This window comes from Thermobia domestica, chromosome 9, assembly GCF_964235325.1.
Source record: "Thermobia domestica chromosome 9, izTheDome1.hap1.1, whole genome shotgun sequence".
In the NCBI taxonomy this organism is placed as follows: Eukaryota; Metazoa; Arthropoda; class Insecta; order Zygentoma; family Lepismatidae; genus Thermobia; species Thermobia domestica.
The window spans coordinates 204,241,171-204,263,194 of NC_137462.1; the positions used below are offsets into that span (position 1 = coordinate 204,241,171).

Here is a 22,024-nt window from a genome sequence, read left to right on the forward strand (position 1 = left end):
AAACGGTGAGGACTACAGTTATCAAAATAAAATAGCCATATCTCGAAATCTCTTAAAATTAAAGATATTTTAGGATATATGAGGGGCAAGGTTGTAGCCCGAGCAAGTACAGGGATCTGGGGGCCGAAGGCTAGTATTTTAGTATTAACTACTATATAAATATATGATGAACATTTGAGACATATTTTTTATGTTCTAGATTCTTATATCCAAGTCAATACTATGTTCATGTTTTCCTTAGCCCTACTGGGGAAAATGTTGGAAAGGTTCAATACGAAGATTATATTAGACGTGGACCTACAGCTTAACGTGGGATCCGAACCACATGAATTCTCAAAAGAATGGAAGGAATCAACCTTTTTTTCTCTCACCATAATTTCCATATGCTCAAATTCAATGAAAACTCGAAGAATTATATTACTTAGGATATACTGGGGAAAAATCAGCTGACCCGTTTATTTCTCATATATTATTAAATTCAGCCGTCATGGATGTTTCTTAATATAGACATTGAGCTGTTCAGTCGCAACAAAAGTTGTACAATCTATGTCATTAGTTGGAGTTTTTGCGTCTTTTTTCAGTTAAAAGGTTACATAAGATATGATTCTACACTTAAGATAAAATTCGAACTACCATGAAGCTCTCAAACTTGTTACTTCCCTCGAGAAATCGAACTCGGAACACTGAGCACCAAAGGCGCGCTAGTCTCCAGACCAGCAGAAAGAGCCACAATTCTTACCGTCTGAATGCCTGAGCACCGACCTTAAGATTGAAGAGAGAGTAGCTGGGAGAGAATGGTGGGTAGTTGGCTCACCGGCACGGTAAATCGGAGGCTCCAGTTTGGTTCCAGGCATAGTCATACTTTTCATGCCTGTATTTTCGTCAGAAATATACCTTTATTGAAAACATGAATATTTTCGTATTTCAAGACAGAGCGGGAGAGCACAAAGTTCATGAGTACGTATGTTTACGTTTGTCGTCGTTTCAGATGGTATATTTTTACAGCATACATTTTAAAATAGAAAACAAGAGAGTATGAAAACTGCTTTTTTTTTTTTTTTTTTTTTTTTTTTTTTTTTTTTTTAATCAAAGTAGGAAACAAGTCTTTTGTAAGTTTAGAGAAGTGATAGAATAAGAAGCAACAGAGAAATATTTTTATTAAAATGTGTTTCAAATTAATCAAATTGTGTAGAAGGATAGATAACTGCCGATAGCTCAAAAAATTAAATGTGTTCTAAACGAAAATAATAATACGAATCAGGTGTTAAATTTTCTTCCACAGCAAGATATAAAGAAACTAATCTTAAATAGCATTGCGTGAAATTTGGAAGGAAGTTAGTATACAAATCTCTGTCTATATAAAAGCAGTCCTGACTGGTTGATCAATGCTCAGGTCAAAGCGCTTGATCAGGTTAAAATTTGGACAAGGTATAGAATTTGTGATGTAAAGTCCTGCTAATGAAGGAATTTTGAATATTCGACGGAGAAGGAGGCGAACGAGGGGTGGCTGTTATAATCTCAAAATGTACATATCTGGGAATTTGAAGGTTAGAGACATTACATTTAGTATATGGACTTCTTACTTAAAATAATTAGGCACGTCTTTAAGTTTATTAATATTTGACCTAAAAGAGTAAAGACGAAAAAAGGATTGGGTTACAGTTGTTATAATTGGAATATTATATCTCGAAATTCATTAAGGCTAGAGTCATGAAATTTGATATTTCCTCTACAAGGGAGGAAATCAGGGGGAGAGGAGGGTTGTAGTTGTTGAAATAAGATGCCCATATCTCGAAATTCATTTAAAGGTTAGAGACAAGAAATATGGTATTTAGACTTTTCATTTAAAACAAGTAAAGACATGTTTCAGCGTTTCTTGATATTTCCCCTACAAGGGAAGAAAGAAAGAGGCGGGGTTACAGTTGTTGCAGTAAGTTGACTTTAGCTCAAAATCCCTTAAGGTCAGTTTTTTAACGTTAACTTTAGAAGGAAGGAAAAAAGAGTGGGATTTGCAATTGTTAAAAAGGTGGAAAATAAAAAAAAAATACAGGTTGCAGTGGATAGTAATATTGCCATATCTTAAAATCTCTTAAAATTAGAGATATGAGAGGTGCGAGGCCGTAGGGCGAGTAAATGTGGGGGTTTGAGGGCGAAGTCTAGTTGATATATAAAAGTGCATGAACATGCTAGTATAAGGGTTGTTTGATAAATGAGTGAACTTTATTGACTGTAAAGTCAAATTGTTTTTATTTGTCATATTCTCTGCGATTGCAGAGCTACTGGCACCACAGAATTGCTCGCTTGCCAATTCCTTTTCTGCAGCACTTTTCGGACTGCCTCTGAAACAATCAAAAAAGTCATTTTGCTCTTCGACGTTCAACGCAAAGTATTTTCCTTTGTAGCCCACCTTCGTTGGACCGAACACGTGAAAATCACAGAGTAATAAGCCGCGACGTTATGGAGAGTTGGATAGCAAATCCAGCCGAGGAGTCAGGATTTTTCTCTAGGTATTAGCTACTGTATATGGCCTTTCATACAAAAAAAAAAAAAAAAAAAAAAAAAAAGCTTTGAGGCATCATTCCAGGTCTCTTTTCCGTAATCTTCCTCCTCAAACGACCTAGGAGCGTTCCATGTGATGCTTTCCGCAACCAATCGATGAGGATAGCTCCATAATAAGCAAAGGAAAGGGTTAACGTAACCTTTTCGGTATAAAAACAGACGGCAGTTTTACTTGGTTGTATCTAAGTTTCTTTGACAATATGATGAGCGTTCCGTAGTTAGTGCCATTCGCCTCTTGAGTGAACCACACAGTTGACGATTTCGGAACCATGTTGTTCATTTTCACATATTCTTCTTCATTCACCTCCTAAATGTGACAGATCTGCTACACTGCTTCTCCCTTCTCGGAATTCTCACCAATTAAACACAGTAATACGCTGCAGAGCTTCGTCCTTGTACACCGCATTTAATTAGTGATAATCTTTACTGTCTGCACATTTCCAACACGCGGGAACTGGGTCACATACCGCTACACATATTTGGGGAGATGCATCACGTTTCAGGGTCGAACATCTACCTGCACATAAAGCAAATGACTAACCATGTACACGTGCGCAGTAGACAAGTTTATCAGTAAACAAAATTATTTTTTCCTGCTTTTGCGTACACCGGAATCATAATCCCAGATCATTTATTTATCAGACAATCCTTATACATTTCTGCAATGTTTATTTATTTATCTGTTTAAATTTTTCACATACTATTTAACCGAAAAATGTAAATATACACTTATGATGTTTATATGCTTTTGTTTCTTACAGCAGCTTCAAGAATAATTGAACACTACGTTAAGAAAGATGATGATTCTCCAACAAGGTCCAAAATTTCTGAGAGTTTAGCTCAGAGGTTAGGGCCAGTATCAGGTACGTATAGATCAGTAACGGTTAAAAGCATACAAGATGCTTAATATATGACCAGAACTCTAACCATGAGTCTTAACCTTATATAAAAGTCAATACAAAAAGTATGAAGCAAGTTTAAAATTATTTTTTAAAATTGTATGTGTTAATTAAAAAATGTGATATTTCGTTCATGGTTTTTGAGTTTGCTGTGGGATACGAAGATAAATCTACAAAATAGATTGAACGAATATCAAACTACATGAAGTCCCTGTACGTGGTTTGTTGGGTAAGAATTCTCAAGATTACTCGCTATAGATATGAGCTCAACATTGGATTCCAGTCTGTTTCAAGCTAATGTAGTCAGAATTGTTACCTTTCTCTTCTCACTCCTGTTGCACATAATTTTGCCCACATTTTTTTCGCCAAACCCGAGAGGCTTTTAAATGAAACTCTACTTCCCACCGAATGACGTGTCCCACTCACCTTAAATATCTCTTTCTTACTATCCACATGACATTCGGTGATTACATCGTCTAACGTTCTTCATTCATCCCTTTGTTATATAATTCTCCATCCTGGTCTAGTGACTAGCGCACATGTGCCGTTAGTGTAGGGGGTCCCGAGTTCAATTCCCCGTGGGAGAGTCTCGAAATTTAAAACAGTGATGATGGTTCGCATTTTACCTTAAATTGTAGGTCCACGTCTCATATAGCTTTGGTGCTAAAGTGGGACGCTAAATTTCAAGCAACCAACCGACCAATTTGTTAACGTGTTTTGCATAATTTGCATACTTTTAATTGCAGCTGCTTTCAAGTTGATAATATAATTATTTTCGCTTTAGGAAGTCATCACTTCTGATCCTGTTAATAAAAAGCAGAAAACTCCGTGAAATGAAATGTTACCGTAGACATTAACTTCACTACATGTGATAGGAGTTTATACGTATAAATAATAATAGTAATAATAATTGGATGTTTGTTCCCTTGGTGATTGTAAGATAAAGTGTCATATATTCTAATATACGGAAATACGAGAGGCGATAAGAAAGTAAGGTTACGAAGCCTGTAGTGAAACGTGTATATAATATTTCATACTACCAATACAGCCAACAAATAGTACATACATTAGGTTATTTTTCGATATAGTCTCCACATCGGTTGAGGCACTTGTTGCATTGTGGGATGAATTTGAATATTCCCTCCTGGTAAAAGTCATGTCCTTGCGTGTTCAGCCACATTGTCACGAAGTGTTTCACCTCCTCGTCTGAAACGAAGCGACGCCTTCCTAGGTGCTCCTTCAAGTGCGAGAACAGGTGAAAGTCGCTTAAAGCGAGGTCGGAGCTGTAGGGAGGGTGCTGGATCAATCACTGCGCTCCTCGTAGTTGACGTTTTCTCTACCAGGCGCAAATTTTCGACACTATTCTGCAACATGCTGACGAGACAGTGTCTCCGTAAACTTCCACCAGCTGCCGGTAAATTTCGGTCGCGGTTACTCCACAGAAATCGAATAACTTAGCGGACGTCTTCACGAGACCAGTTTTCCAAACGAGTTACCATTTGTGTTGACTTTCTACTAGCGCTGTAGGTGGCGGATGGCTGAAATTGCACAGTTGCCAACTCCATGTATTAAAATTATCGCACAATCTTTATTCCTCTATAACAGACGAAACTCCAGAATTGGTGCGAGCGGTCCCGGATTCGATTCCCGGTGGGGGCACTCGGTCGAAAAAGTGCAACAGCTTTTTCAGGCCAGCCACCTTGAATAAAGTTTTCCTGGGTTTTTCCCATTCACACCAAGCAAATGCCGGGGTGGTACCTAACTTATAGGTCCCAGGCCGCTTCCTTCCTTCCCTTTCCCCGGGTAGTGTGCTCGCCGAGGGACGTCATCCCTCAAACGTGACGGGCTGAATGGCCATGAGATGCCGAAAGCCCAGAAATCTAAATCCTAAATCCTAGAATCTCCAGAAATATCGGCCTTGTAACCTTAGTTTCTGATCCTTCCTCGTATAAAGTGTTGATAACTCTGCCTTCAAGAAATAAGAAAGAAAGAAAGAAAAAAAAAGAATCTTACGGATTTTCTTACATCATTGTCTCCAAATGCTCTACCTTTTTAAATACTGCGGGAATTCTGTACTTTGACCATCGTAATTCTCTGAATTCACAAGATCAGGTAACTTATATCACAAGATGAAATAATTTCAGTGCGAGAGAGTGCACTAATTCATTGAAAAAATAACGTTCCGTTCGGTATTACACTATGAAAATACTGGCAACCATTATAATAACAGGTAATAGAGTAAGGAATTTCTAAGAATGAGATTTTATAAACATTTAAGATGAAAATTCAAAGATTATTTTAGATGCGGTTGAGTGTTTGTTTGTTTTTTTAATTGCCAACTCCAAACGTAGAAACTTACCTGTTTTCCCCTAATGATGTGTAACAAACTTATGTTCGGCAGTTGTGCGCATTATGTTTTACTTTCGCGTGTGCAATGGAATATCATATTGATGAAACATCCCAAAATGAATCAAAATGGTAAATTAATTTTCGATAATTCAAAATTTTTCCCGTTTTAGTTTCCACTAATATCGAAGTTTCCTGTTCTGCATAAGTGAAGGTAGCTAATCAAGCAAATGTAAGACGACTGGAAAATCTTTGGGGAAGTGAACAGTACAGACTCCGACCCACTTCAAAAAGAGAGAGACACACACACACACACACACACACACACACACACACATATATATATATATATATATATATATATATATCCTCTTGGCATAAAACATGTCTCCTAAAAGTGAATCCCGATAAGAGTAGATCCACAACATTTTCTATAAAGAAAAATGTTATATACCCACCTCATACAAAAATAAATAGGATGCCCATTACGAGAGTTAATAGTTGCTTTTGACACAAAACTAACCTTTACAGAACATATAAACACTATTACTAACAAGGGACATGATAGCTAGATATTTAAGAAAATTGGCACCGTGACTAATTGTGGATCGCTAATCATCGTGGTGATAGTCACTCGGTGCGGAAATGCTTTGTTTACCCGCTACGTATAATATATATACCAACAGTGACCGGGTGAGACTGTGCCGAATTATACCCCAAAAACGCCAGAAAAATTTAGAAAATAAAAAAATGTATTCAGGTAAGCTGATATCTACGGGAGCAAGACGCGTGACCAAGAACACGGCAGTAGTGTCACAAACAGTATTGCCATCCCAATACAAATTTATAGTTTATCAGATAGAACGTGGACCATTTTAGGCTTTAAAACAATTGGCATAAAACGTGAAAGAAAATAAGCAAAAGGTGGGTTATCTTTGTTGCTAAATAAGGGAGATATGATGCTCCGAAGTTGAGAAATTATGGGGCCCGTACAGAGAAGTGAACAATGTATAACAAAAAGACTGCAGAAGAATCAAATATACAATAGAGTACAAAACCTCTCTTCCTTAGCAACGTTGTACAATTCAGTAATTTCTCCTAAAATGGAATGTTGTTTACCTATCTGAACAGTGGCAACGCCTGCAAAACTCCCTGCTAAACTCAGTCCTAAATATTTTCCTGACAATAGTACGTTTCAGAGTACCTCGCACCCTTGCGATGACAAATCACGAACTTTTACGAACACTAAGTATTCAACTACCTGATACTTGCCATAAAATCAATAATCTCTGTACAAATTCACACATGGCCAACTCAGGTCCGAAACGATACTCTCAGAATTGTATTTCCGAATTTCATTCAGACAAACACATAACAGACATCTTTTTTATATAGTACGATCTAGACTGTCAGTAGTTCAACGCTCCTTGTTCTACAGACTCCGTAAGTTACACAACGAAATATCACATGCATATAACTCTTCACTACGACTTCATTTTGATGGATAAATTCTAGTCAGTTGTAGTCAACCTTTCTTGTTATTACTTCGATGTTTATTATTATTATGATTATTGCCCTACGTTATCTCTTAGATTTGTTAGATATTCCAGTGTAAACTGGCGTTCAACTGTATCTGTGCAACTGTTTGAAAAAAAAAAAAAAAAAAAAAAACTAAATAAATAAAAGAAGAAATGATATTGGAATATGATTACTCGTATTTCAGCTTCTGTATTTCCATTGTAATGTTTTACAATTCGCTAAGACGTTTGTTTCGGAAGTGCTTATGAGTGTAAAGAATCTTCTAATAAAGTTGTACATCAGCCTGTGCATTAAGGTCAAAACCCAATGAATAGCCGGACTAATTTCATCAGACTCTTGATCTTTAAATATGGGATACGTCTAAAGATATCAAATCGTAATTTCTACGGTACTATGTGCTTATAATGAAATATTTATTTATTATTATACATTTATAGCTATATATTTAATCATTTCCATCAATAGTTATATTTTTGTAATGATATATTAATGATGATGCGTCTCATAAGTTCTACAAATTATATTGTTTATTCTCATTTTAAAATTATTCTGACATCAAAAATAATTCAACAATTTAGGAACAAAATTTGCGGTACATGAATTCAAATAAAACTTCATTTTCTATCTTCTTTAATCATTCTTTGAGCCAAATTTTTGTATACTTTCCAATGCCAGTACGAAATGTTCAGAGTATTATATATATATATATATATATATATATATATATATATATATATATATATATATATATTCTTTCAGAAAAGACGTGAAAATTTTGTAATTGGAATATAGTGTTTGAGAGAGGTGCAGGGGGATGGAGGGTGTGCCACAGGTACAATCTGGCGAGCACTCTTCTCTAGGAGTACATAACGAAGACTGGATTTCTTTATTTAGCAGTTGGAAGTGAAATGAAAGGAAAGGTGATGATTAGAATTTGCGATTCAAATTATCGTAAAATAATATTCATTTATTTCGAGTACACTGTGGTAGTAACGCAGTTTTATGATGTGAAATTCTATTTTCAACAGTGACATCTTCACATCTACTATAAGGAAAAAAATTTAAATAGAATCTCGATCTTGTTCATATGTTGCTGTTTTATATCTTGTTTTTCTCCAAAATCCTTGGGTTTTGGAACTAGGAAAGCAAAACAGGTTGGTTCTTTCTGACGTTCATTTTCACGTGGTACATTGAATGAAGGAAACTGATCCAAAGGATCGAGCATGTGTCAGATGTAATGCGAATTTAAAATATTCTGCATGATGATACCAATTCTAATACAAATTTGGTGTTATAGTCGGTAGAACATTCACTTCTGGCGCCAAATTTCCTGCGGTCAAAACATGGGTTCGCGATATCGTTTTTTATTTATTTATTTATTTATTAATAAACACCGAGTGGCGGGAAGAGAGGTTTCTCTCGTTTTCTGCCCTATTCGCTCTCCTTTTATTCTTACATCATGAACTCAATAACTACTATCTCGTTTGTGCGACGTTAGATTAATGATTTAATATGAAATATAAATGTTAAACAAAGAGGTTTCGTCTGTTAGTAATCATAAGACGCCTTCGAGAATTGATCCGTCGTTAATACAAAGTAATAAAGACATTATTACAACAAATTCCAAATGAAGAAATAGTAACCTGAGAATACGTGTATGCGCTTTTTTATAGTGTATTAATAGCGCGATCGTATTTCATTGTTTATGTGTTTTTATGTGTTTTAGTTCATTTTCGTTTCTTATCTTAGAAACTTAACAATGCATAAATGCCTAAACTAAACACACAAACTGGCTGTGTCTCAAAAAGGAAAGGAAGTAGCAATGCTGGTAGTTAATTTTACAACAGGTTTTTCTTCACGATAGCATATTGTTTTATAGAAATGCAATCTACAAGCGGTAGGAGGGGGGAAGGCGTTGTAACAGCTTTGTGTCGGTTTATCATAGTCGTTCAAGTTGCAGAGGCAAGATCGAAAGTGAAGAGGTGTTGTAGTTGTGATAGTCAGTATTCGTTGTATTCAGTGTTCCTGTGCAGGTAACAAATATGTCAGTTTCCAAGTATTCCAAGACCACATTCAATTCGTCCTGATTGTTAGATAGTTTTTTGTCATGAATTCAAAAAGAAAAAAAAAATACCAGATGACTAATTTTCTACTCGCTACATTTGCCGGAGCGCCTTTTCGGTGAGTAACATCAGACAGAAAGCAGTAACTGTTAAATCCTTATAGTCACAAATGTGTTTCGGAGTCTGTCGTATTACGAACTATACTCAACCTGTAAACTATTTCTATAATTAGTACCGCTAGCCCTCACAGCTCCAGTTTATCATAACACACTCTATCTTATACGCTTTTATTCTGTGCCTCTCTTGTACAATTTGTCACAAAATTTGTTCAGCCACCGTAGGCCCTTAAAATTTCACAATTAACACCTTCTCATGATACCAGCTACAGTATTTATCTGTAAAAATTTAATGGCAATAAACAAATTTTCAAATGTGTTTATATCTAAAACTTTTAAATGTCATTATAAGCCGGCCTTTTTTTGTGACCGTCATATGGCACCAATTAATAGCCACTAACAATCATCCTACAGTAATAAGCCACATGAACTGCAGAAAGCATATTGTAATGTACCACGTGCTTGTGTTTATAAACATTACACTTGCTCCTGTTTGTAAACAATAACCACATGTATTTACGATGGAGTACTACACTTCACGTTGGATTACTACAGAAGCAGACGGACCACCAGCAGCACCTACGGTCACATGATGACAAGCGAGCAGCAGCGCCATCGCGCCCGGAGCGCCTATATAACGAAGAGGATTAAAAGGACAGTCACCAGTTGGCGATTGGTCACCTCCTCTAGCTTGCGTGGAGCTCTAGGAGAAACCCAATCTAAAAGCCTCTAGTTTGCTGTTGAACTCTAGTCTTCCCTTTCTCTCGCCTTAGTAGTTTGCATAGAGCTCTGTCGGGATCCCAACCTCAGCTACTTCGGGGCTTTGTGACTTTTTTTTTTTTATCCCATTCACTACCTACTTCGGAGCATTGAAGTTTCCTACTTCTGCTCGGATCTCTGTAGAGATCCTGCCCTAAGGCCGCACGTTATTCGACACCCTATTCTGTGTCTTACAAAGAGAAAGTTATATTACAATATTTCTGTAAACACAGTTGTATTTTATTCGTTTTTTGTAATAAAAACAGGTAGTGGGAGTCGATTCCGAACTCTAATTTACTCTACATAGCTCTATCTACCTCTACGAAGGGAATATCTTTACAATGTGCAGATAGTAGCGACCATCTCAATATTAGAAACAATTAGTGCCTTGGTGAATCAAGAAGATAAGCCAGTACTTACTTCCTTCGAGTGTCATTCTATTTGTGCCTCATGTGTACAAGGATTTTTTTAATGTTGCGTGATCAAATATAGATTGTAGGATGCAGGTGAATATCAGTTCGAGGAAGAAACAAAGTAGTTTTAATAATAATAATAATAATAATAATAATAATAATAATAATAATAATAATAATAATAATAGCTTAACAAAAGCAGAATTGCTATGGTGTATTCAAAGTGTAATGACATGTATCAGTGCTCGCTGCTGCTAAAATATGTCAAAGTATTGAAACTTAAGTTCCTAGGCTGTAAGATTGGCAGAAAAATGCAACTTTAACGTAACAAAATATAATACACGTTCGTTTAAAGTGGATCACTAGGTGTTCTCGGTGCTATGCTAAACGCTGCTTGAATAGTGCGGTGTTGCCAGGTACTGTCGAGTGTTTACTGGTGCCAGATAGTAAAGGAATTAATCAGAAATTCTGCTGGGATATTTACTGGAGAAATTAGTTTTCAGCCCTTACCGCAATTCACAGCTAAGTTCCGCTTCTCGAACTGCGACGCTAAAATCCAGGAATCAAACGTACAAATTTGGCAACAACGCATTATGGCGTACTGCGCAAGTTTCTTCTCAAAATCTACTTCCTTAAATGTAAGTTAATATTTAAATAAAATGTGAAACATAACACGAAAAACGATCAAACAATAGATCATTCCTTTAAAGTAGTTAACACATTCAAATAAACACTTCAAAAAATTGAGCATTTCTAGTAAAATCTAACAGCAAGTGCCATCTTGTGTGCTTATTGTAAAATTAATCAAATATTTTCTTTTATTTGTTACTTTTTTCGGTATCAGAAGACACAACCAAATGTATCAGTGCCTTGTGTTGTAGCTGAAACATAACTTTATCTTATAGTACAATATTTATAATATGTAACGTTTTATTGCGCAGTAGTTAAGGAAGTGAGCTAAAATATGTACTGACTTCCGGGTGGTGATCCACCGTAAGGATTATTATCACCATACTTTAGAAGTGAACTTAGTTGTTGAAGGAGATATAAATGTCTGATCTTGAAGTACCATGAAAGTGCAAGTGTCCACGTTATTTGACATCGACGTTTTTAGGAAATTCTATAGCTTCAGATCATTTAATAGCTTTCAAATAGACGCATTCACTGTTTAAACTTAAGATAATTCAAATTTCAATGGATAGCCCCAGTATAAACTTTACATTTCTACAAACCTTCAAGTCAAGATATCAAGACGTTGCCAAATGATCCTGTAATACTTGATATAGGAAGTTGTGGGCTACTTACCTTGTTTGAGTATTTAAGGTAACGAACTGGAGAATTTTGAATTTCCAAGAGCTCTGTATGACTTATTTAAGGATGTTCTAGTGTTCTAGCAGCCGTGCCGAGTGCAACTACAGAGGTTCAGAAAATTTTCCAGGAAGTTTTGTTCTTTGCTGGCTTGAAATGCCCAGCGAGCCATTTACAGTTATTCCTGTCTTCTGTTGTATATTCCAGGTGTTAAGAAAGATAAGAAAATTTCCATCTCTTCGAAGTTAGATGGTTCAGAAAGTTTTGTTCGAATCCAAATTGTAAAGCAATTATCAGTCAATATTCTAGAATTGGTTAGTGTTGGATGACTTTCGGCTAAATAATTTGGATATTTTGGAGTGCAGTAACTTAAAAAATGCTGTTAAAATGGCATTGATTTCTCTAATGAAAATTCAAATCAAAAAGAAGTGTTTTCAATCAATGCGCAATATGTAACGATTATTTTAAAGAAAAGAATTTAGTAGCTATGAAAATGATGAAAACTATGAAAATTAATGATTCTTCATGCACAAAATGCTCGTATTTCGTTGTGCAGAAGGAACAAATCAACGTCGAGAGGCAAAGGAAATTGACGACAGGAAAATAAAGATATTCTGAACAAGCTTGAAACTAGGAAGATTAAAATAATGGAAATATATGCACTGTATTGATGAGGAAATAAAGCATTTGGAAAAGTGAAATGAATTGCGTAATACTATTGATATTTTTGTCTAAAGATATGTTGTTATATAGAACAGCCAGTTTTATATACGTACATCGATTCTTTTTCGGTGTTTCTTACGGTGACTTTTTCCTTTCATATGTGACGAATCTTCCATCGGGGCAGGAAATATGTCTAATTTCTTCTTTGTGCAGGAATTTGTATTAAGAAGGTGTTCTGTAATTTGATAATAAAATATGTTGTATTTGTTTTTATATTATTTATTGTTCTAGTTGATTAGAAAGAAAATATATTACTTGTGTATCATTGTTGTGTTTTCTTTCTTTTTTTCTTTCAAGAACATGGGAAAGTCTGTGTGGCTTATCAGGAAAAACTGGAACGAATGTTCTGTAAAACCTGGGAAAGTCAGGGAATTCTTTCCCGTAAATTTTGTCTCAACCTTGAATAAACATTTCTTCGCTCTGAAATGTAACATATTTCATTTTTACCCAAATTTTACTGAATGAAAATTCCACGCAAATCAAAGATTTAAAAGTGATTCTAGAAGTAATAGTACAACAAAATTTATTTCTTACCTTGGTTTTACGAAGTCAATCAACCTCATGCAAACTAAACATATTGCTTTGCTATTATCAGTGTTGATAATATAGTAGATGAAATATATTTATTAAAAAGAATGATTTACACATTTTTATTTAAATTGAAAAAAAAAAAAAAAAAAAAACTATGTATTGAGAACTTCTTAGATTGTGTCACAAAAAATGTTTTCGTGTTCCATTCCGATAGTTCTTGCTGTCTTTGCCAGTAGAATTCAGTCACATGAACTCCTTCATTCGTTTCTTATAATAAAATAAATAACATAAAAAAAAAAAATCCTGCACTTTTTGAAGTGCAAAACTAGATAAGTTGAATTTAAAAATCTAGACAAAACGTCTTTTCCTTTGTGTTACCTGCAGTGAGCACTTCAAACAACACACCACTTCTAAAATTAACTATAACTTCCTTGTAATTTCGTCACATTTGTATGCTCATGAAAAATTTCTTTAAATATCATTATATATATATATATATCCTAACTATATATAAAACTACATGAGCTGACATAAATTATTGAGCACTTCCTGTAGGGCTACAATGATTAAATGTGGCATGATTGTAGCTTTCCGGAACTAACCCACAGGAAAATTGTCAAAAGTGAATATTTTTAATTTTAGGGGGTCTAAAGAGGGGATGAAAAATTTCCCCATGTTATTTAAATGGACCTTTTTTTGAACTTATAATCTCATGTTTTAGGTACTTAGAATTGGAATAGAAACTTGAAATTCGGTATGGTTACACATTTTCGTTAGCACTACCTAAGTAAGTCAGTACAAGTAAAAAATTCCGACCTTAGAGTGGTTTTATAGGGAACTGAAAAATCTTTCCCATGTTATTTATATGGGACACCTTTTACACCCTCAAATTATTGAGCACTTCCTGCAGGGTTACAATGATTAAATTTGACATGATTATAGCTTTTCGGGATAAACCCACAGGAAAATTGCCAAAAAAGAATATTTTTAATTTTTAGAGGGTGTAAAGAGGGGATGAAGAATTTCCCCATGTTATTTAAATGAAACATTTTCTCGAACTATAATCTCATGTTTTAGGTACTTAGAATTGGAATAAAAGCTTCAAATTCGGTATGCTTGTACGTTTTCTTTAGCTTTACCGAAGTGAATCATCAGAAATGAAAATTTCTAACCGTAAAGTGGTTTTATGGGGAACTGAAAAATCTTTCCAATGTTATTTATATGGGACGTTTTCTATACCCCAAAATGTTTAGGCACTTCCGGCAAGATTAGAATGATGAAATTTGGCATGATTGTAGCCTTCCAGGACTAACCGACAGAAAAATTGCCAAAAATAAAAAATTCCAACTTTAGAGTGGTTTTATAGGGAACTGAAAAATATTTCCAATGTTATTTATATGGGACACCTTTTACACCCTCAAATTATTGACCACTTCCTGCACGGTTACAATGATTAAATTTGACATGATTATAGCTTTTCGGGACAAACCCACAGGAAAATTGCCAAAAGTGAATATTTTTTTAATTTTTGGGAGGTCTAAAGAGGGGATGAAGAATTTCCCCATGTTATTTAAATGAGACTTTTCTGGACCTATAATCTCATGTTTTAGGTACTTAGAATTGGAATAAAAACTTCAAATTCGGTATGCTTGTACGTTTTCTTTAGCTTTACCTAAGTAAATCATCACAAATAAAAATTTCTAACCGTAAAGTGGTTTTATGGGGAACTGAAAAATCTTTTCAATGTTATTTATATGGGACTTCTTCTATACCCCAAAATGTTTAGGCACTTCCGGCAAGATTAGAATGATGAAATTTGGCATGATTGTAGCCTTCCAGGACTAACCGACAGAAAAATTGCCAAAAGTAAAAAATTCCAACTTTAGAGTGGTTTTATAGGGAACTGAAAAATATTTCCAATGTTATTTATATGGGACACCTTTTACACCCTCAAATTATTGAGCACTTCCTGCAGGGCTACAATGATTAAATTTGACATGATTATAGCTTTTCGGGACAAACCCACAGGAAAATTGCCAAAAGTGAATATTTTTATTTTTGGGGGGGTCTAAAGAGGGGATGAAGAATTTCCCCATGTTATTTAAATGAGACTTTTTCTGGACCTATAATCTCATGTTTTAGGTACTTAGAATTGGAATAAAAACTTCAAATTCGGTATGCTTGTACGTTTTCTTTAGCTTTACCGAAGTGAATCATCAGAAATGAAAATTTCTAACCGTAAAGTGGTTTTATGGGGAACTGAAAAATCTTTCCAATGTTATTTATATGGGACGTCTTCTGAGTGACGTATTCGCTCACGGCCAATTGTACGTCGCACTTGGACATGTCCGATCAAGGGATTCAGTTGTATTACTGGTTCAGTCTGAAAGAATAATTGAAGGAACCGCTTTTGTAAAGAATGTTGTATACCCACAACTTCTATGATAGTTCCTTTTAGTGAGTGATAGCTATGGAATTACCCAGGGAACAACACCATTGGACTTTCATTTCGGAGTATGATACATGTCTGCTGCAAAAATTCCTTTTCACTTATACTTGATGGTAACATAAGAGTCTACGCAAAAAAGAAATCCCTTTAAGCTTCTTTATGGAGAATGCTTGGTGCCTGTCCAAATACAAATCATATTGAACTTCATTTTGACACTATGATACGAACCTTCCCAGACACAAGTACCACTTACGTTCCAGTTTTTTTAGTATACGAAAGACATGACGAAGCAAAAGCTTTCATTCAAAGGAGTATGCGTGTAGCAGGATACCACAGGGGTGGTGTGGAAATACTACAAAGTTACAAGAAAAAGAATCGACCTTTGTCTTACAAATATGCAAGAGTTATGGTCGAACAAAAATCCCAGATTTGTTTTTTGAAAATTATAAATAAGAAAAAAAAAAAAAAAAACTCTGAAAATGAGAATCCAACATCACCATTCATTATATAATAAGTCGATAAATTGTGGTTGACAAAACAAATGTTGCTATAAAAAAAATAAACTGTGAGTTATTAAGCAGAGTATTAAGGAGCAGAGGATGATAAATATGAGATCTGGGGATGCTGGGCCGATTTAAGGAAACATTAAGAATAAATGCACGAAAATATGACATGCGAGGCCGTAGGCCGAGCAAATACGGGGGTCTGGGGGCAAAGCCCCCAGCTGGCCAAAGGCTAGTATATATATATATATATATATATATATGAATACACAAATGTTGAACCTTCTCCTTTCCAAGGAATCTTTCACTTCTCAATATATTTAATCGCCGTACTTGCACAACAGTGCACTAATTGTTGCATGCCATCTGTGAAGAATGAGGCCGCGCTTGCTGACGACACCAAGAGCGCACACTTTAAAAATCTTAATGTCAGATGTGAAACGCTGGCCTTTCAGGTATTCCTTTTGCTTTAGGAACAGTGAAAAGTCATAGGGCCAAGTCACGGTTATAAGGTGGGTGCGGCTAAACATCCCCGAATTGGAACTTTTTCAGTGCGGCTGCGGTCTTCCGATTTGTGTGCGGCCTTACGTATTCGTGTTGAAGGATGATATTTTTGTGAGAACTAACTCTGCACAGTATGCCATGGGGTGTGATTAAACCAGCCATGTGCGTTTGTGTTAAAATAATAATAATAAGCCGCTGACAGTGGTGGAGGTTTCCATTAATAAATATTTATACACATTCCTTTTTCTTGCTCACGATTTTGTCAGGGTCTACTAAATTTAATCTTAAAATGTGAGACATTATTTATACCAGTTTTTTTTATTTATCTTTATGAACGGTTCCTAGCGTGAGAAAAAGTACATTGCTTTCTAGACAGTATAATAGAAAATTCCTAAAGTATGTAGATTATATCTTTCTTTGAATGCTGATATTTTAACAGTGCCACAAGCTACTTTGAAATAAATGTTGTATTTCAGAATGGAGAAAGGAAAGCTCTAAAAGGGATGCAGAAGCGGAGGAAGAAGTGCCTGTCAAGAAAGTTCGTCGTGTTCTTCCCGAACATGAAGGCAAATATAAAATCTCAATGCCCAAGGGCAATACGCCACGTTCAAGGAAAATACTTTCCGAGGAAGGTGAGTGAGCACATTTTTACTGTCAAATCACATGTATTTTCATTCATGGAGAATAATTTTTCGAAGTCACCTACTAATATTAAATAAAATAAAAAGGGTGGCCATTCAATGCAATTTTTTTCTGTGCGGATTTGAATTGGTGGAGCATCATCACAATTTATTTTCTACATTGTGGAAACTAAAAGTTTGTAGTGGACTGTAATTCTGAAAGGGATAAAGTTGTGTTTGATCGTGTACATATTCTTTCTTGTAAGTATTATTAATTGTTACTACGAATGTTACAGAGATCCGGCCTTGCAAACAGAATTCCAAGGTTCGAGTCTCGATAGAGCGATCTGGTATATCTAACGATGATTATTATTATTATACTCTAATATTGTGTGAAATCGAAACAACGTAAAATCTGCGTCTACTGCTCATAAAAAAAGGACAATATTAAAAATGCTCATATCATAATAGATTACTTCTGCGAAATGATTGCAGAAACGCTTCGTTAGTTGAGACTCGAGAAATAATTGCCTTCTTACTGAATAATAGAAGCATTTCATTTTTGTGCAAATAGCCTCTTGAACTACAAATATGTTATTCTATAAAAAGAAATGCATGCGATCCCATCAGTTGCCTCACCTCCATTTGGGAGTTCGACTGATAAACAATGTGATCCCACAAGAAAAATTCGCAGATGAAGAAACCAAGAGACCTTGCAAATGCAAGGAAAGATAGTTGTACACACCAAGTTGTTTTATTATTATTATTTTGAGTATCTGCGGAACGAATCGACCAGTTGTGATCCGTTATCCTTGGTATAGAGACAGGGATAGCATAGTAATTAGAGGTTACAGATTCAATGATACGCAAGGAGTAAAAAAGTGCATGATTTGTCACTTTCGAGTTCCATTGAATCCGCACCTATAGAGATGTTGGTGTGTTAAATATCGCTTTCCTTCTCCTTTCATTAACATAATGAAAATAAAAGAAATGGGTGGATTAATATCTTCCAGATGACGTCCAGTAGTTAAAATAACTACTAAATTCATGCACAAGATTTTCTATAGTCGTTGAGGGACATCCTCTTTACCTCAGCGTAACAAGTTGGCGATTTCGTCATGAATTCTTTCTTCAATTGTGAATAGATCGAATATAGTACACCGTATTCCTGAAGTAATCTCAAGAAAAAATCGCAGATTATTTCCAGATCTTGCAGCCTCCTGGTAACATCCCTTTATGAGATGTTACGGAAGCGGGAAATTACTCTGTATTCAGACAACGATCGCAGAGCTGATATCGTATTATATACATTTTGAGATGTTGTTCTGTTGTGTAGAAAACTAGGCATTGTTACGAATATGCAGAAAGCAATTTAGTTCCCGCACAACAAATGTGTTCAACATAGTAACAAATGAACAGCCGTTACGGTAACTGCGAATCCATCATCTTCATAAAAATAAAAACGTGTGACGGTAGAGTGCACTACACGGTGACTTTGTTGGTATGTAAATGAGCTTCGTATAATTAACGTGAATTTTGGTAGACTTAATAAGAAAATCTTTTGTTATTGATCAGGCTATTGAAGCGGCAGGGGCGGCTTTAGGATTTTGAATAGGCCCGCTCCCTCGCTTATATATACATATACACATTTGATTGAGTAATGACAGTAGGAATTAGTTTTACAGTAATGGTTGATGTTGTTTGTTAAATAATTATCTACCATTAATATAAATAGTGGAAAATATATTTACTCTGTATTGTATCTTTTACGTTTGTATATTTTTCAAACGTTTTGGGTAGACCCGTGCTTACGCGGCCTACCCGCTAAAGCCGCCGCCGTGAAGTGGAGGTAGCCTTCGTTCAACATATGAAATGGTCGTCCTCATTCACCTTTTCCATTAGTAACTTACAAGTCGTCTGATAAGTAAATGACTACTGTTTCTCTCTCAGTTTTGCAGGTCTACTGCACCCCCTGCCTCACAGTGTTATTCCACTGTACAAAATTTCTTTTATTTATATATATATTCTTTATTTTGTCGCTCTTTTTTTTAATATTAATGTCAATAGAGAATATTGCTAAAAGCTACCTATGTAAATTAATATATACTCAAACATATTTAACCGTATTTCAAGTCGTTAATTTTCTCATCTTTTTCAGCATCGAAGAAAACTGTGTTCGATCGCTTGGGTGACGGCGTTTCAAGCACCACGGATAGTGTTGAACAGCCAAGAATTACAATAACTGGATTAGAAAATGATATAATTAAAAATTATAAGGTATGGATTTCAATTGTTTCTTGATTCTGTTGGATATGTCTTTCGCTAAATTCTTCATCAGATAAAGAAAGCAGTAAATTGAAACAAAATATGTATTAAAGAAAGATATAGCAGCTAGGAAGCGCCTATTGGTTGTGATGCCAGGCTGAAAAGTGAAGAAAATTTAGCGAAAAAAGAATGATACTAACGGGAGGGATGGTCATTAATGGTACAGGGAAAGGGATATTTAATAAAGGAAGAAAAACGTAATGATATTAATAATAGGAAAGATTGAAATAAAAACAAAAGAAATGGTAATAAATAATGAATAATAGAAAGTATGAGTAATAATAATTCATAAGTAAAACTGTTTACGAAATTATTTAGAAATTAAAAACAGTATGATAAAAAAAAATTAAAATAGAAAATTCAGAAAGAGTTTAGTGGAGAGGAATTTTAGTAGACTGTTGAAACTGTGAGGATAGGATAGTAATGTAAATGTCTTCGAGAAGGATTTTGAAAATACTTATAAAGACGGTATGATCGAATGTACTTTTGCAATGGACTGTGTGTTTTGGAATAGGTGAAAAGGAATAATATTAAAGTAACAATAATATTGGTGATTGTTGATTAGATCAATAGAAGTGTTAAGAGTTACAACGACGTAAAAAGCAGGACAGTTGAATGTGTTTATGGATGGATATAAGATTGCAAGATTCGAAAACTCCAACATGATGGAGTACCTATTATCTTTGTTGTGGAATGTTCGAAAGTCAAACTAATGTTGATTACAAGACAGTTCTGTAACTGGATTTATTGTATTTGTTCGATGAAGATGCGGAGTGTTTGAAGGGGCCAATTCTCATAACTAGGGTTTGAAGGTAACGATATCTTCAGTACGCGATGTAGGAGCGCGGTGAAATGGTGAGAATGAAATGAACAGTTTCATGAGTTTATATTGAAAATGTAATCAGGAGTGATAGTGTTTAGTTAGGAAATTATTTTTTGTTTGTTGTGGGAGTGGACAATTAAGGTATTCGTGGATACGATTGAGAGATATAGATGTACAAGATTTTGAATACTTGTTCAGAGGAGTAGGTGGAACAGTTACTCCCGTAATTTCCCGAATGACTGTGGCATAGGGTAGGGAAGATTTGATATGGTAAAAGTAAGAGCTTTTAAAGTGGAAATACTGCACAATGGTAATGGTTTTGGTGTGCACATTAGTTTCGAAACCCCGTCATAAGCTTTAACGTCCACACCAAGGAAAGTGTTTGGAGAGGAACCAGGGGAACTTCACAGAATACTTACTATAAAAGACTTAAAATCCAGTCATAAATTCTGACAGTTTATTTTGGGAGCTGTATAAGAAGGAAATGATGAACAACGAAATTGTTTAAGGAAATAGGAGGTAACGTAGACATTACGCCACGGGTACAAGAAATATTCCTGCTAGAAAATACATCGTAAGGAGTTCCATAAGAAAGTTAGCCTAAGACTTACGCTGCAACTATGAAATTCATATATCCCGGAAAACAAGGGATCTTGGGGAATATTAAGAGTTAGCTCGGGAGTTCGAAGTTAGAAAGAAAATGTAAAAGTGGATGAACTCAAAATCCATCGTAGCAGATACAACTAACAGTACATTACATTATATTTACAATGTTGGGTTAGCTATAATGGTTAAAATCTTGGGCCAATCAAGTAGACTTTGTTACACACAGTTACTGGAGTCGTATTAGGCTGCGGTGAGATATCAAAGCATCTCAAATAAGTCTAGAATAGTCACGTCATTTCTAATCACCAAAAATTATCTGATGATAACTCTCGAGTTGCTATATTTAACATTGTTACAAATTTCAGACGAGCTGCACTCTACCCTTAGATGCACATTGACTTAAGTCAATTCAAACTGAAATTTGTAGCACACGTTAGTATTTCTGGAGTTATGAAATTATTCATGATTAGATGTCTAAACTAGTTGATTTAGGAATTGTGTGGTGGGCTTGTGAGATTCAGAACATGTATTTAGGAATTCTTCAAGGTTGCTGAGGCTATGGGTGAAGTAGAATACTTGTATAAGATTCACACTGATCTTAAAAGTCAGGGAAATCCGGTATATTTCACAGAGGAGTAAGGAATTTTTTAAAACTCCCCACAGAAGATGTAAAGAACATCTCACAGGATCAAGACAGATTCTAAAAGAAAATAAGAAGGAGACTGAAAGTAGAAAATTATCTTTAGAAATAAGGAAACTTGAATGGCGCCGAAAGGTGTTAAAACTTCGAGCTTTGAGAGAAAACAAACTTAAAACACAGCATTGCTACTGGAATACGAACGCCCCAGAACTCGAACAACTAGAAATACTAACGAAAATTTCGATAAAATTCTGCCTCAAAATACTTTGGAACTCAAGGTAATGTTAATGTAATCAGT

The 22,024-nt window shown here is 35.2% G+C and overlaps 1 protein-coding gene across 2 annotated transcripts in view; it reads left to right on the forward strand.

Annotated features, from left to right (window-relative positions):
- LOC145660551 (uncharacterized) overlaps nucleotides 1-22,024 on the forward strand; it is a 73,852-nt gene that overhangs the window by 23,529 nt on the left and 28,299 nt on the right. Inside the window, exons 4-6 of one of the 2 annotated variants that reach the window (XM_081725766.1) lie at nucleotides 3,324-3,422; nucleotides 17,189-17,344; nucleotides 19,491-19,609. In XM_081725766.1, the coding sequence (XP_081581892.1) occupies nucleotides 3,324-3,422; nucleotides 17,189-17,344; nucleotides 19,491-19,609 (374 nt within the window). Of the gene's footprint in view, nucleotides 1-3,320; nucleotides 3,423-17,188; nucleotides 17,345-19,490; nucleotides 19,610-22,024 lie in introns of both variants that reach the window. The other variant, XM_081725765.1, reaches the window with a different exon arrangement.